General features: G+C 27.3%; 1 protein-coding gene across 1 annotated transcript in view; it reads right to left on the bottom strand.

Moving 5' to 3' along the window:
- Window positions 1-14,184, bottom strand: part of LOC136970144 (nuclear pore complex protein Nup153-like) — a 93,734-nt gene that overhangs the window by 41,449 nt on the left and 38,101 nt on the right. The window contains exons 4-9 of the mRNA XM_067264537.1: window positions 12,843-13,070; window positions 10,612-10,751; window positions 8,690-8,809; window positions 6,200-6,325; window positions 3,594-3,644; window positions 1,155-1,211 (exon numbers count right to left, since the gene is read on the bottom strand). Coding sequence (XP_067120638.1) covers window positions 1,155-1,211; window positions 3,594-3,644; window positions 6,200-6,325; window positions 8,690-8,809; window positions 10,612-10,751; window positions 12,843-13,070 — 722 coding nt within the window. The remainder of the gene's footprint in view (window positions 1-1,154; window positions 1,212-3,593; window positions 3,645-6,199; window positions 6,326-8,689; window positions 8,810-10,611; window positions 10,752-12,842; window positions 13,071-14,184) is intronic.

Raw genomic sequence — 14,184 nt, 5'->3', positions numbered from 1 at the left:
CTCACTTCTTGCAAATAAATTTAAGCTATGGACTAGAACAATGGGACTGGAAGCAGAATTTCAATATGCATTTACTACTAATAAAGGAACCAAATCTGCAATCTTTACCTTATTAATGATAATTCAATTATATCTTTTAAAAAAACATAGGAAAATATATGCTGCTTTTATTGACATCCAAAAAGCATTTGATTCAATATATGTGCCCTTATTGATATATAATCTCAAATCCAGTGGCGCAAGTACTCGATTTACTTCAGTAATTTCAAAACTGTATCTGGATTATAATATCAGGATAAAACAAGGTAACAATATCTTTCAAAATTTACATTTATTTCGTGGAGTTCTCCAAGGTGATCCTTTATCTCCATATCTATTTAATTTTTATCTTATTGGTATTGATCGTTTATTTACTGAACCAACCGATGGAATTACAATAGGAAATAGAACTTATCACTATATTCTTTTTGCGGACGACCTTGTGCTTCTAGCGCCAACAAAAATTTCACTACAAAGGAAAATAAATCAACTTAATAAATTTCTACAATCATTATATTTAACAATAAATCCTTCTAAAACGAAAATAATCATATTTTGCAACAACTGTAAGATATCTGAAAACAACACTAAAATATACCATGAAAATATCCTTCTACAAACGGTAAATGAAATAGATTATTTGGGAGTTAGGTTTGAGTGGAATTTATCCTTTAAGGCACATTTTAACAAAATAAATATAAAAGCAAAACAAGCCATTGATAATTTGTTATTTCTATGTTCTAGGTTAAGAACTACTAACTTGAAAATTCATATTAAACTATTTAATTCAACAATTGTGCCAATAATTTATTATGCAAGCCCAATATGGAGTTTGGATTATATATACAAATTAGAAATTCTTCACGTTTATTATTTACACAAACTATTTCAACTGGAAAGAACAATTCCAGGTTACCCTTTGAGACATGAAGTAAATAGAATTTGGTTTTTTCCTTTTGTTTTAAAATGTATAATTAAATTTTACTACAGAATTAAATTTAAAAATGATAATACAATAACATATCTTCATCATCAAAATATTACTCATAGTAAAGATCATATTTTAAACGGAATGTATTAAATTTTTGAGAGAGAAAAAACAATTTAATAAATACCTGAGATTTTGGTTTGTTAATTGCAAAATTGTTGGATGAAGAATTCATTTTTCGCCTCTGTAAATAAAAAACATGTATCAATTAGCATGCCATTCAAGTACAAATAACATTTTCTCTACTATTTTAAAATACAAAGATAATGCAAAATATTTTACCTAAGCAAGTTCTGAATTCAAACAATTCGAAAACTTGTTAGATTTCTAATCTAATAAGTTTTAAAGATATCATCAAACAAAATTTATATAACATATTAAAGCTTGATATTATAATTCAATTATTAAAATACACACAAAACCATCTCTGTACTCTAGAATTTTATATGTAAATAATGCCATTCTTTTAAAATCTTTCCACCCTGTGGGCTCTAAGAGGGCCCACAATGTGGACAGCAGAAGATAAGAAATGGGCCCCAACATATTTGAGCCATGAAAATTTTCTGGAAGTTTTTGCCTGCCTGGATTCAATTCTATGTTATCAGAGCTATAGGTTGACACTAACTGCCTCAGCCATCTGGCCACTAATAATACTCATTAATGACATTATATAATTTCTCTTATATAATTTCTTTCTGCTTATTTAATAATCTACACTAAATTTTATTTATTTTTCTTTTTTTTTACCTAGATTAAACTCATATTAAAAAATCATCATTTTTATTATGAACTTATTTTTAACATTATATGAAATAAGTGAATTTATATTGTATCATCTAAACCAGGGATGTCCAACTTGTGGCCCACTGCATTCTAAATTTTTTAGATACATTTTCATTCATTTTGGTAAAGTATGTTGTCAGTTTCGTAAAGTATTGTAAAAATTATTCTCGTTTCACTGGATACACTTTGATATTGTAATAACATAACTGGTGCTAGAAGACTGTTCTACCCCCACATGCATAACATACTGTTGTAAATCAATTCTTTTCGTGTGTGAAAAACATCAAAACCACTGAAAAAAATAAGTTGAGTGATTCCCTTTTAACTAACATTCTTAGAATTAGGACTAGTAACATAAAAACAGATATTCGCATTATTATAAAAGGAAGGCAATGTCAAAAATTACATTAAATTTAGTTTTATTTTGTGCAAGTATAATTTCTTTTTTTACTATCAATAATATGGTATTTTTTGTAATTATATATATTTATTAATCAGATTGGAGACAAGTCTGCCCAAGAGGGATCACCATTTATTTTGCGTTTCAAACTAAAAACATACACATATGGTGACAGGCCTTCCTTTTTAGGCTTCATGTTGCCAGTAGTAAAAAAGTCCTTTAAAGAAAACACAAACATCCAATTAAAACTAAAGGAGTCGGTGACATACAGACGTCTCTCTTCAACCATCCGGCCAGTGGGTGTTTCCACTTTTTATCTGCTGGAACAGGCGCTGGAAAATGCAAAATTTTGAAGCTTTTCCAGCGCCTGTTCCAGCAGATAAAAAGTGGAAACACCCACTGGCCGGATGGTTGAAGAGAGACGTCTGTATGTCACCGACTCCTTTAGTTTTAATTGGATGTTTGTGTTTTCTTTAAAGGACTTTTTTACTACTGGCAACATGAAGCCTAAAAAGGAAGGCCTGTCACCATATGTGTATGTTTTTAGTTTGAAACGCAAAATAAATGGTGATCCCTCTTGGGCAGACTTGTCTCCAATCTGATTAATAAATATATACTCGCCATCGGACGGAAAAAATCGATTATATATATTTGTTATTAAAATTTGATATTCAAAATTTTGAACTTTTTTAAATCATATAAAGTACCTTTTGCTGAATGTACCCAAATTTCTAATTTGGCTCATTAGGAAAAAAGGTTGAACAACCCTGATCTAAACCCTCTCATTCTACAATGAGACAACATATCTGTATCCATCTTAAACATTTGATATAATTATGGTGTACCATTAACTACAAATACATTGTTTTTATTTAAACTTTTAAACTGAAGCCTTACATTTTAATTATAAAAAAATTTTTATTTAGAAAATGTAACATGTTTTAATCCACTCTAACTTAAAAGGGATACAAAACTACTTCAGTATAGATCAGAATCAATAAAAAACTCCATCTTAGGTTAAAAAAAGGAAAGATGAGGACAGCAAGGTCAACTAAGTCATATGATTGATCAAGCTATCTTCTTTCATATTTAGATAATGTCATTTGCAATATTTATTACAATTTATTTTTCTCTGAATTATCCAAGGGTTTAAAAATTTAAAATTAAAGCAAATAATCTAATGTCTAAGTATCCAATTTCAAATTAAGATGCATTTTTGTTACAAATTATTGACAATCTCTTAGTATTAAAGTAAGAAAGAAGTGAAATTAAATGAGATAATGCATTACATAATGTATGTGTAAAACATCAGTATAAACAAAACTTTATAAAATATTATGGTTTTAATAACAATAGAAATATTCATTCAAACAATATATTTACCAAATATGATTCAACAAAGGTTTTCTTTTCTGTTGGAATCTTTTTTGCATCCTGCGATTAAATAAAACATATTTAATTATCCATGGTAAAGATAACTATACACAAAATATATCATTTGCAATTCATTTATTCATAAAATAAAAAGATTATAAATATAATGGCATCTTTATTAATCAGTTAATGATGAAAATTTTATAAAACTACAATTTCTTTCTTTGAAATTCTTTCAAAACATTGCTTTCCTATGATTATTAATTAAAATAATATAAGAAAGCTTTTGTTTTTATTTACAGCCCTGTTGTTATTATTTACAATCAACAATTATCACTTCTGTAGAAACTGTCATTATTCCAATAAAATATATAAAATTTTTGCCTTTATTTTCTGAACATTAAGAATTTTGCTCTGCTTCTTTTAAGTGTTGTAGAACTTGCACTTTACAACTCCACTTTCATGACTGAATTATTAACTTTGTATTATGACTGTAACAAATGCCATACTTTTTTTTTATAACTTATTACCATACAGATGATAAGATTCAAACATGTAATGACAGAATGTAATCTCAATTCACAATACTGGAATTACAGAAGATAGAATGGAATACATGACAACTGTTTTCTAGGAACCAAGGAAGTCATAAAAACAGATATTAACAGCCAAATAAATTTCTCCTTGCATTATATCTTAATAAATACAATCATATTTTAGTCTATTATTTTATGGTATTTACTAGTGATGCCACGAATATTCGGCTACTGTTCAGTATTTGGCCTATTTGGCTACTTTTTTTAATATTTGGTATTTGGCCGAATGTTGCATACTATTCAGCTGAATACTGAATACCACATCATAGAGAAAAAATGCACATATTACTCAAAAATATATTTATTTTAATCACAAATTATTGCATTTAATACTTAAAATCTGTCAGTGGTAAGTTGTGACAAATGAAAACAATTTTTTCAGCAGTTGTTGATAGCTAACGATTGCACTTTTCCTCATAAACTATACCCGCTTCTGAAAATAGCCTCTCACTATATACACTACAGGAGATGATAGATAGATCTTAGCAATTTCTGTCAGGCTTGGATACTGTTTTGCGTTTGCTGACCACCGCTTGTAAAGGTCTGTCGTCCGATCTAGGTGAACAGTTTTCATATAAAAATCAATCTCATTTGCAATAGCACTTTTCTTCTCCACATCCTCATCATTTTGCATATTTTCTGTAGCGATTTCCTCAAAACAGTTCCAGAAACTGTCATGTATTTCAATGGTTTTATCATTTTTATTGATATTTCTTTTCTTACGAAGTGGAGAAGAATTATCATCGGTATTAGTAGACTCATCACAACTTATTTTCAGAGCTTCTAAAAGAACTTTTTGTTTTGCTCTTTGCATTTGAACTAATCCCAGGAAACTGGTTTTGAAACACAGGTCAAGAAAAGTGGCAACCAGATATTTGTCATTCTCATTAAAGTTAAACCGTGTTTCAAGCCCAAATTGTGTTACTAATAGTCCTTATGACTATTAGTAACACAATTTGATGTAACAATGAACATAATGCTTGTCGTGACATGATCTACTAGCAAATAAAACAAATGTGCCCACAGTGTTGGTACTGCACCCACTGCAATGAGACAGGTCGTAACCTGTCACCCGTGAAATGTACACATATTTTGCTGAACATTCGGCCGCCGAATATTCGGTATTCAGCAAAATCACTATTCGTGGCATCACTAGTATTTACATAGTATGTAAAGATTTATGCCATTTTTATGTTTACAGTATTGCAAATGGCAGGTGAGACTGAAAATAGTTGAAAGAGTAACCAGAATTCTTTAAAACATAACCAAAAAGTAACCATATAGTATACAATAGGTAAATTCAACACACTTAACAGCTACTTGGCAGGTAACTGTTATTATTAGATTGATATCTATAACTAAAGCTTGTCCAATTTTGAGATAAGAATTGCTTTGGTAACCATTTTAGACATCATACAACCAACAAGTTATTCAGACCATATGACTTTTCAAGACAAATATAACAAGTTCAGGCTGAGTAAGAAATCCATATTAAAAAAAAGTATATATATATATATATTATATATATTTGTCCACATTTTTTCCACTTTTTCTTAAAGAAATTTATTATAAAATTTCCTTTCTCTTCAATGTTCTTCTGTAACTGAACTGTTTGTTTACTTTTGGCTTTTTCTCCTCCTCAAATACTTATGCCATGTAGTTTTATCCCCCTATTTCAATAATAATGCATATTTTAATCTACATTTTCATACTGAATATGCACTTAATTGTTGAGACAAATAGGAACAAAAAGCAATCTAATACTGAAAATAGGGAAGAAATATTAACTGGAAATAAAAAAGTAACCCACTTGCAGCCCTGTGTCTATCTATTCATAATTTCATGTAACTTTCAACCTAAACCATTTTAAATAAAAATTCTCTTAAAAATAATCTTTCATATTTATGATATTCTAAACGTGTATACTGCTTAACAAATAGCTCATCATTTTAAAATCTCAAAACTACTTTCATTGAATCTTCAAGACATTAAAACTTAAATAGTTTAAACATGACTTACCACTAAAGGAGTGGACATCTTTTCTAAAGATAATAAAATTCGTTTAGCCGTTGTACTCATGTAGTCAAAATCTTTTTTTGACGAAGCATCGTTCACTTTCAATTTAGTATTTGAGGCATTTGTGTCCTATAAAAAAAAAAATCAATTTACTACACCAAAACATCAACTGGAAACAAATATGTAAAGAAATATTTTTCAAAATATACTTATAGAGAAACAGATTCTCTTAACACATTCAATTCGTAGATCTATCTGACTTTGTGATAATGCAGATGTTTGTTTTAGCATTGTATTAATTTTTGGGTTATTTTTTTTTGTTTTGTACGACAACACAATATTTTTACAGTTCTCTTTTATTCAATTTTGATTGTATAGTAACACATACACTACAGTTTAGCCTACTAATGTTGTATTAAATCTTAATATAACCTATCAGAACATATTGAAAAGTTGATTAAGTTCTTTTCTTTTTTAATTTTAAACACTTAAGGATTTAATTTTTTCCCTTGGTTTTGTTGAAAAATAATGTATTATTTGAATTTTTTTGAAAAAGTGTAGCATTTTACTGTATCATTTTTATATTAAAAATTTAATTTAGAATCTTAAAAAGAGTGCTAATTTTAAATTTTGAAAATTGCCAATATAAGAAATATTTTCTTTTAATAAACATAAAAATAAAAATTATAATCTATGTAATCAGTGAGAAAATAGTGAAAAGACTACAAATAATTATGATCACTTTTTAAAAGTTGACAAATAAGTTGTGCTTTATGTAATAAAAAAAAGAAACAATTTCAGTTCACACACTAACTTCTTTCAATGTATTATGCTTAAAGACAATTAAAATTAGCTTTTTAATTATAATTTATTAAAGTAGTAAATATTTGACAGATATCTTTACTCAATACCAAATTTAATCATCAAAAATTCTAATCAAAATTATTTCAACAATAATTTAAGTGATCATTAAATATATTAAGTACTACTGCTGGATGCTCAATTATCACCATTTATATAAAGAAATGACATTTAACACAAAATTTTACATGAGTATATTAGAAAATACTGCCTTTTTATATTTATAACTTTCTCCTTAAAATAATTTTTTCTTGCTTATATGATATATATATATATATAAATTATAATTTTTTCTCTAACTAAACTAATCTATGTTTAAGAATGTTGAAGAATTTATGTATTTAAACAAAATTTTTATGAAAATTGTCAATATTTAAAAGATTTTTCTCTAATTTCAGATGGTCTAAATTGATCTGACCAAAAAGAGATAACGACAATGCATTTATCATTAAAATGTTAAAGAAAAAAAAAATCAAATGTTGGCTAAACAGCCAATTTTATTTTATTAATTCGTAATATTTTCTTTGTTTTTTCTTAATAATCCTTTCTATTAAATTAAAAAAAACACGTATGTAAATGTATACATTTTTTAAATTTGGGATACAACTTTCCTATGCATTCCCATTATCATCTATCTGTCTGAACTTTCTTAATCTCAAGAATGGAGTTAGATAGATGAAAATCGAGAATCTTAGGGACTGGAGGTCCTGATTGACTATACACGAATTACCCTTTCTGGAGTAAAACTTTGTAATTTTTTTTTTTTTTTTGAATTAAAAAAGATAAAGAATTGCAGCATGGCATTGTGACAATATCACAATAAATAATTGCTCATTTTTCTTTCATTACTTTCAATATCTAACACTAAAATTCCTTATTTTTCATCACTAAAATATGGTGGAAAGAAATGCAGAAGTACTTTTTTTATTCTCTAATATTTTCCTATGTATTGTATAATTACATAAATTTGTTTTCTATATTTATATAATTAAAAACATATTTTACAATGACTAAATATTATTTCAAATTATTAAATATACCATGTTAGAAAATTCCTTAAAATTATTACATACACGTACAGTAGAATCCAATTATTGTAATTATTCTGAAACCTAACTCTATTGATAAGTGATTGAACATTGTAGAAATTGTTACTTAACTGCTTAATCAGTAGAAATTTTGATTTTATTGACTCTGATATTAAAATAATTCATTAAAAAATTTAAAATATTTAACTTAAAGAACTATTAATTATAATTACTATTATTAATTAGTCATAATTCATTCCAGTGTTGTTTCCATGCTGTTTTTTTAATTTTTTTAAATATTTTGGCAATGTTATTTTTAACAATAATAATTTATAATTGAGGTAAGAAATGCCACTAATTTAAACCACTTTACTGAAAGCAATAAAATCAAATTCAGAATGATAGGAATTGTGTGTTATCAGCCACATGTTGAGGCCAACAGAGCAAAAATGACAACTTTTTACGTGTTCTGGGACTTGCCAATTCTGATGGCATTAGACAATTGATAACAATATCAATGATCAAAATAAATAAATTCTACTGTATGTATAAAAATTCCAATTACAAAATTAAAAACAATTTTATATTTGAAGTAAAATCTTACAGGACATGATATTGAGGATAATATATGTGATCTGTTCATAGCAGATGCTCCGCCAAATGTTGTTTTACCCTCATAAAATGGTGAATGACAACAGTTTCCTCCTGAATGAGATACTTCACCCTAATAATAAAAATTATACTTATTATTATTATTATTTCTGTAAGAAAATTTATTTAAAGATTGTTTAATTAAAAACATAATAATTTTATATAACTAGCAAACACCACTTTTTAGAAAAATAATAAATAGTTACAGTTATCAATTTATCTTCCTTGCATTCTCAGTGAACTTTTAATATAAATAAATTGGCTAAAAATCTTTCATGATTTCCTCCCAACTCATAATTTACAAAGTTAAAGTTGTGTGTAACACATCTGTTATGAGATTTTATTTTAAAATAATTTTATATTATTAATCATGTAAAAAGACAAAAGGTTTATTTTTGAGGTAGGAGAGAACTTTTACAGAAATTTTAAATGCTAATAACATCTAAAACTTTCATTAAGACTGACCCAACTTGAAATATGACACAAACTCTCCTTTATCTCCCTACCTTGCTGACCTTTGGCATAAATTAAACTTTGAAATTAAAATTCTATTAACATATATTATTTCCTGACAAACTTTCAAAATCACATTTGTCATGTCCGAAGTTTAGAAACATGTTCCCCATACACTATGAGTATTTCTTACTGTTTGTATAGCATTATATGCTTTACAAAACTTAAAAGCATACCAAATATGCCTAATATGTATTTTATCTGCATATATTTCAATTTGATTTACACAAACAAAACGTGGTGAAGTTTTAAAATAAGTTTCTAAACAAAAAATACAATATTACATTAGCAGTGATGTGTTAAATTTCACAACTATTGTAACTAAACTACATATATCCAAAATCGCCCTTAGTATGAAAATAGCATATTCACCAACATCCAAAAAATATATCTGTGTTAGCTAAAGATGACTGTTAATTAAAACTTCTGCCACTTGTGTATGAAGGCAATTGTGAAAGATCACCATGACTTCACTTTTGATGGTGTCAAGTTACCAAAAATGTGTGTGTCATTTGTATGTGATTGTATGGAAAACAAATTGTACACAACTACTTGTGCAAGATGGTAAATTTCTGCAGTTGTTTTTGAAAACCTGTGATAAACAGGAAAAACTTTTTCAACCAAAGTTTTTACAGTTAGATGGCTAGCATGTGGCGCATGAGGATATCATAGAGGTAACTCAATTTGGTAAGTCAAAATGCCTACAAAAACTACTAGACATGGAAAATTCCCACTATTACATGTGGTCACAGGTTAGCCAAATACTATTTAAACAATGAACGTCTACCTTACTGAACAGTTACAAGTATATAAATATGAATAATAGATTTGTAATCTTATATTAAACTACAGGAAGTCCTCAATTTACAAGGTTAATTAATTCTAAAAGCTTCCATACAAGTTGAGAAATCATATAAGTCAAGTGTTCGTTAAATATATATTCATTTCAAAAAATAATTACAGTTAGACAGCTTCTGCTTATGAAAATACAATTTCTGAAATTTTTATTTTCAGAAAGTCTTCACCTTCTTTTATATACATTCAAATTGATGCTTGATAGATGGAGTTGTCAGTCATATGTCAAAGCATTGCAACACAGATCTAAGAACCTATATAACTCAAATTTTATTGTTTTGGTATATTTTGTTACTTTGTTTTTATATGGCAAACTACTTGTTTTGTTGGGGTGGTCATCACATGCTATATAGCATTACTTTGCAGACGTAAATAAATAAATCCACTTGAGTCAATGAGCTACAATACTTGATACTGATAAATTAGTTGTTTGGTTTTCGAAGACAACAAAATCATCATCAGCAGTATAAGAACACAACTAATAAATTATAAAAACTTTGAATTTACCAATGATGGAGCTCCAAAACTTGATAAGTTAAATGATGGTTTTCTACCAGTAAATGTTGGCTGTGGTCTGGCTCTCTTATTTGGACACACAATTTTTTCCTTATACCATGAATGCAATTCACTCTGATTAAAATTTGAATCTGAAAATAAAAAAGAATTATATATTTTAAAATTAATTAATAACTGTACTTATAAAATAATAATTAGATTTACATAAACAATAAAAATATATAATAACCAATATTACTACCAAAACAATTATTTAAAAATAAAAATTTACAAAAAATTCAATTTAATTTAATTAATCAAAAATAATTTTAATTTAATGAATCAGAAAAACAGGATGTGCCAAAGCTTATAAATTATTTTGATTAAAATATTGTTTAATTAATTTATCAGAAGTATAATAATTTGTGTGTAATATGCAACTGAAAATTTATAAAATATAATTTGCTCATGATCAACAGTCTTATTTTGCACGATTCTGAAATAGCATGCCATTATAGGCAATACTCAATAAATAAACCTTATTATAGATGTAAAACAGCATACCATAAGATTAAAATCTTGAATGTAAGAATTTAACTTAAGATATTATAAACTGCATTTCAAGAATCTAGAGAGATTGAAGTCAAATTGTAATGAGTGATATTAACAATTTTCTGTTTTCCTACTGTACAGGTAACTCTTAATCAGCACTACCAGGTCTAGCAATTTCCCACTTTTCCAGTGATTTGAACTTGTAAAAAGTGGGGAAATATTTTTAAATGCAATTTGCAATGTAATGAAAAAACATTATAACTATTTCTTTGTTTGATGAATTAAATGCTTTAGTTATATGATAATAGAGGGCAATTGTGGACAAACAGAATACATATTACATATATAGTTCAATAGCATTATATATAGCAGGGATGGGCAACCCGCGGCCCTCAGTAATATTTTTTGCAGCCCACGTCGCATAAAATATTAATACATATATAAATTTCCAGCTCAAGAAAGTACGCAGCAAAAATTCAAACATTATTTTCTACAACTTATGGATGTGAATAGTTTTTCCGCAATAAATTTAGTAAAAATTAAAACAAGAAACTGGCTAACAGACACATCGAATCTAATTTAAAACCAGCAGTGACAAATATTTAACCAAATGTTTCTGATATTTTATGTTTACATCAGTGCCAGAAGCTATATTAAGCATGCCTATGCTAATTTATAATTATATATGAGTAAAGAATTGTAATTTACCGACATTTTCCCCCCTCTTTTCTCTTGTATGCGGCCCGTGTCAGTTCAAAAGTTTTGAAATGTGGCACTTAGATAGAAAAAGGTTGCCCATCTCTGATATATAGCATTAGTATAGTATTAGCATTATTTATAGTCTTATGTGATTCCCCTGACAACAATTACAACTTTGTTACTGTAGAAAACTTTCATCATTAGCACAGAAGCCCATGGTAACTACATGGAAAAAGCATTTTAGCATGATTTTAATGTTTCATTTCTCCAAATCACTGAGTGTAGAGACTTGAAATTTTTTTTGAAACTTGAAGTTTTTCTATTTATCACGAAATTCAAAGACATATTTACCAAATTTTGACTCTAGATTACTGCACATGCACATGAAGACATGTTATAATTTTTTAGCAATTTTTCATAGGGGCATTGTGATTTCAAATGGTAAATGCCTGACAACACTGCTCTCAAAGTTTTTAAAAAAATATTTTCTTCTCATACAATATGAATAAATTTTATTTATCTTATTTATGTGAATTATAAAAATCTCTTTTCATTTTAATTTGTAAACTGTATTTTAATTTTATAAACTGAGTAAATTAAGAAGTTGTATTGGTGATTTCTTATGCACTAACAAAATACATCTCCCAAGTTAATGCATTTCTATAGAACAACTGATCATAGTTTATACAAAACTGTTTATGCAGATTCTCCAAAAAGATATCTCAAACAATAACTTTCATATAAAACTGGAAAACCATTCATCATCAGATTAACCAAAAAAATTTGTTTATTTTTAATTTATTGTTTATGATATAATTTTTTCTACTTCAAACTGTTAAACTAACCTTATATTAGATATCTTGTTTGTTGACGTTTAGACAACATTCATATATTTTCTATACAATACATGATAAATTGCTAAGACTGTGTGTGTATATACTTGTATATATACATATGAAAACTTCAATAAACTTAATTATGTATTTATTTACCTGTTCCACGAGTAAGAGACTCAGTCTCGACAGATATGTGCCTTTTCACTCCTTTGTTTTTAAATTCTTCTTTCTTTGATAGTTCTTTCTTTATCTGTTCTAAAGCTTCTTCATTAATCTGCAACCCATATTCATGAGACTGATCTTTTCTTTCCTGATGTGAAGAAACTAATGAAGAGCATCCACTTGTAGATGCAGAACCATCACTATTGTCTGAATGATCATCACCTAAAATGATTATAGAATTAATTTTAGTATCAATGTAAAGGCATTAAATTTAAATAAATTATTTTAAATATAAAATTAATTTGCCACAGCACAAGTGAATAGGAAATCACCACCTATATAAAATTTCATGCCTCTCATCAGTTTTTCACACTGCAAGATTAAAACTTTTTTTACTTTCCCCATCTATAGTTTTATACTCAGTTTATATTAAAATCATGGAATAATAAATCTTTACATGATTGCTTCTTGTTCTCTTTTCAAATCATTAGAAGCAAGTATAAAGCTGGCTATAAAAACTAATCAATGATAGTAGATCAAACAGTCTTTATTGACTACAAAGGAAATGTATTTTGGATTATTTGTCCCTCATCAGTCTGTTTTGTTCAATATATATCTGGTTAAACCATCAAAGGTTTAAAAGTTTTAAATTACAATTCTAAATATTTACATATATACATTAAAACACATCATAATTAATGTTACCTGAAAAGTAATGGTATGTATTATAATAATGATTGTGACAAGTGGATTCATAATTACTGTATTAAAAATCAAATAAAAATTTTTAAAATACCATAAATATGATAAAAAGAATAAAAAGTTAATTTTTAAAACACTTCTCTAACTAATTTGGAAGAGAACCATGCTTATCACATCATATTTTGTTTTTCTTTTTGTTTTGTTCCTCTCAGTCACCAATATGGATGATGCAATACTGTCTGGCAACGATGTTACAAAAAGATTTTCTTTGTCTTCTTCATCAATATGAATAAGTTCATCTCAGACTATTAATTTATTTTCTCTCAACATTTGCTCGGCAATGTTTTCTCTTACTGCCTTTGCAACTTCCGAAAGAATCTTTAACCGCTATTAGATCTTGATTTTAAAGAATGCTTTCACAATACATAAAAGCATCCTTTAAATGTAATTTTACAATATTGTCATGCAGTGATTCTTATGCTGAACACATTTCTATGCTATCAATGTTAGCACGAGATGGTGATATCATCTTTTTGTTGTTTAGCAAACGAAGACACAATTAGACACATTTAGGTTAAATAATAACTTTATTGCCAGATTAAGTATGTACTGTATTGTACATGAGTATGAAGAA

This window comes from Centruroides vittatus, unplaced genomic scaffold (assembly GCF_030686945.1).
Source record: "Centruroides vittatus isolate TY-2023 unplaced genomic scaffold, ASM3068694v2 contig_19, whole genome shotgun sequence".
NCBI lineage: Eukaryota > Metazoa > Arthropoda > Arachnida > Scorpiones > Buthidae > Centruroides > Centruroides vittatus.
The sequence above is the reverse complement of the archived record's forward strand: the minus strand, read 5'-3'. Positions and strand labels throughout refer to the sequence as shown.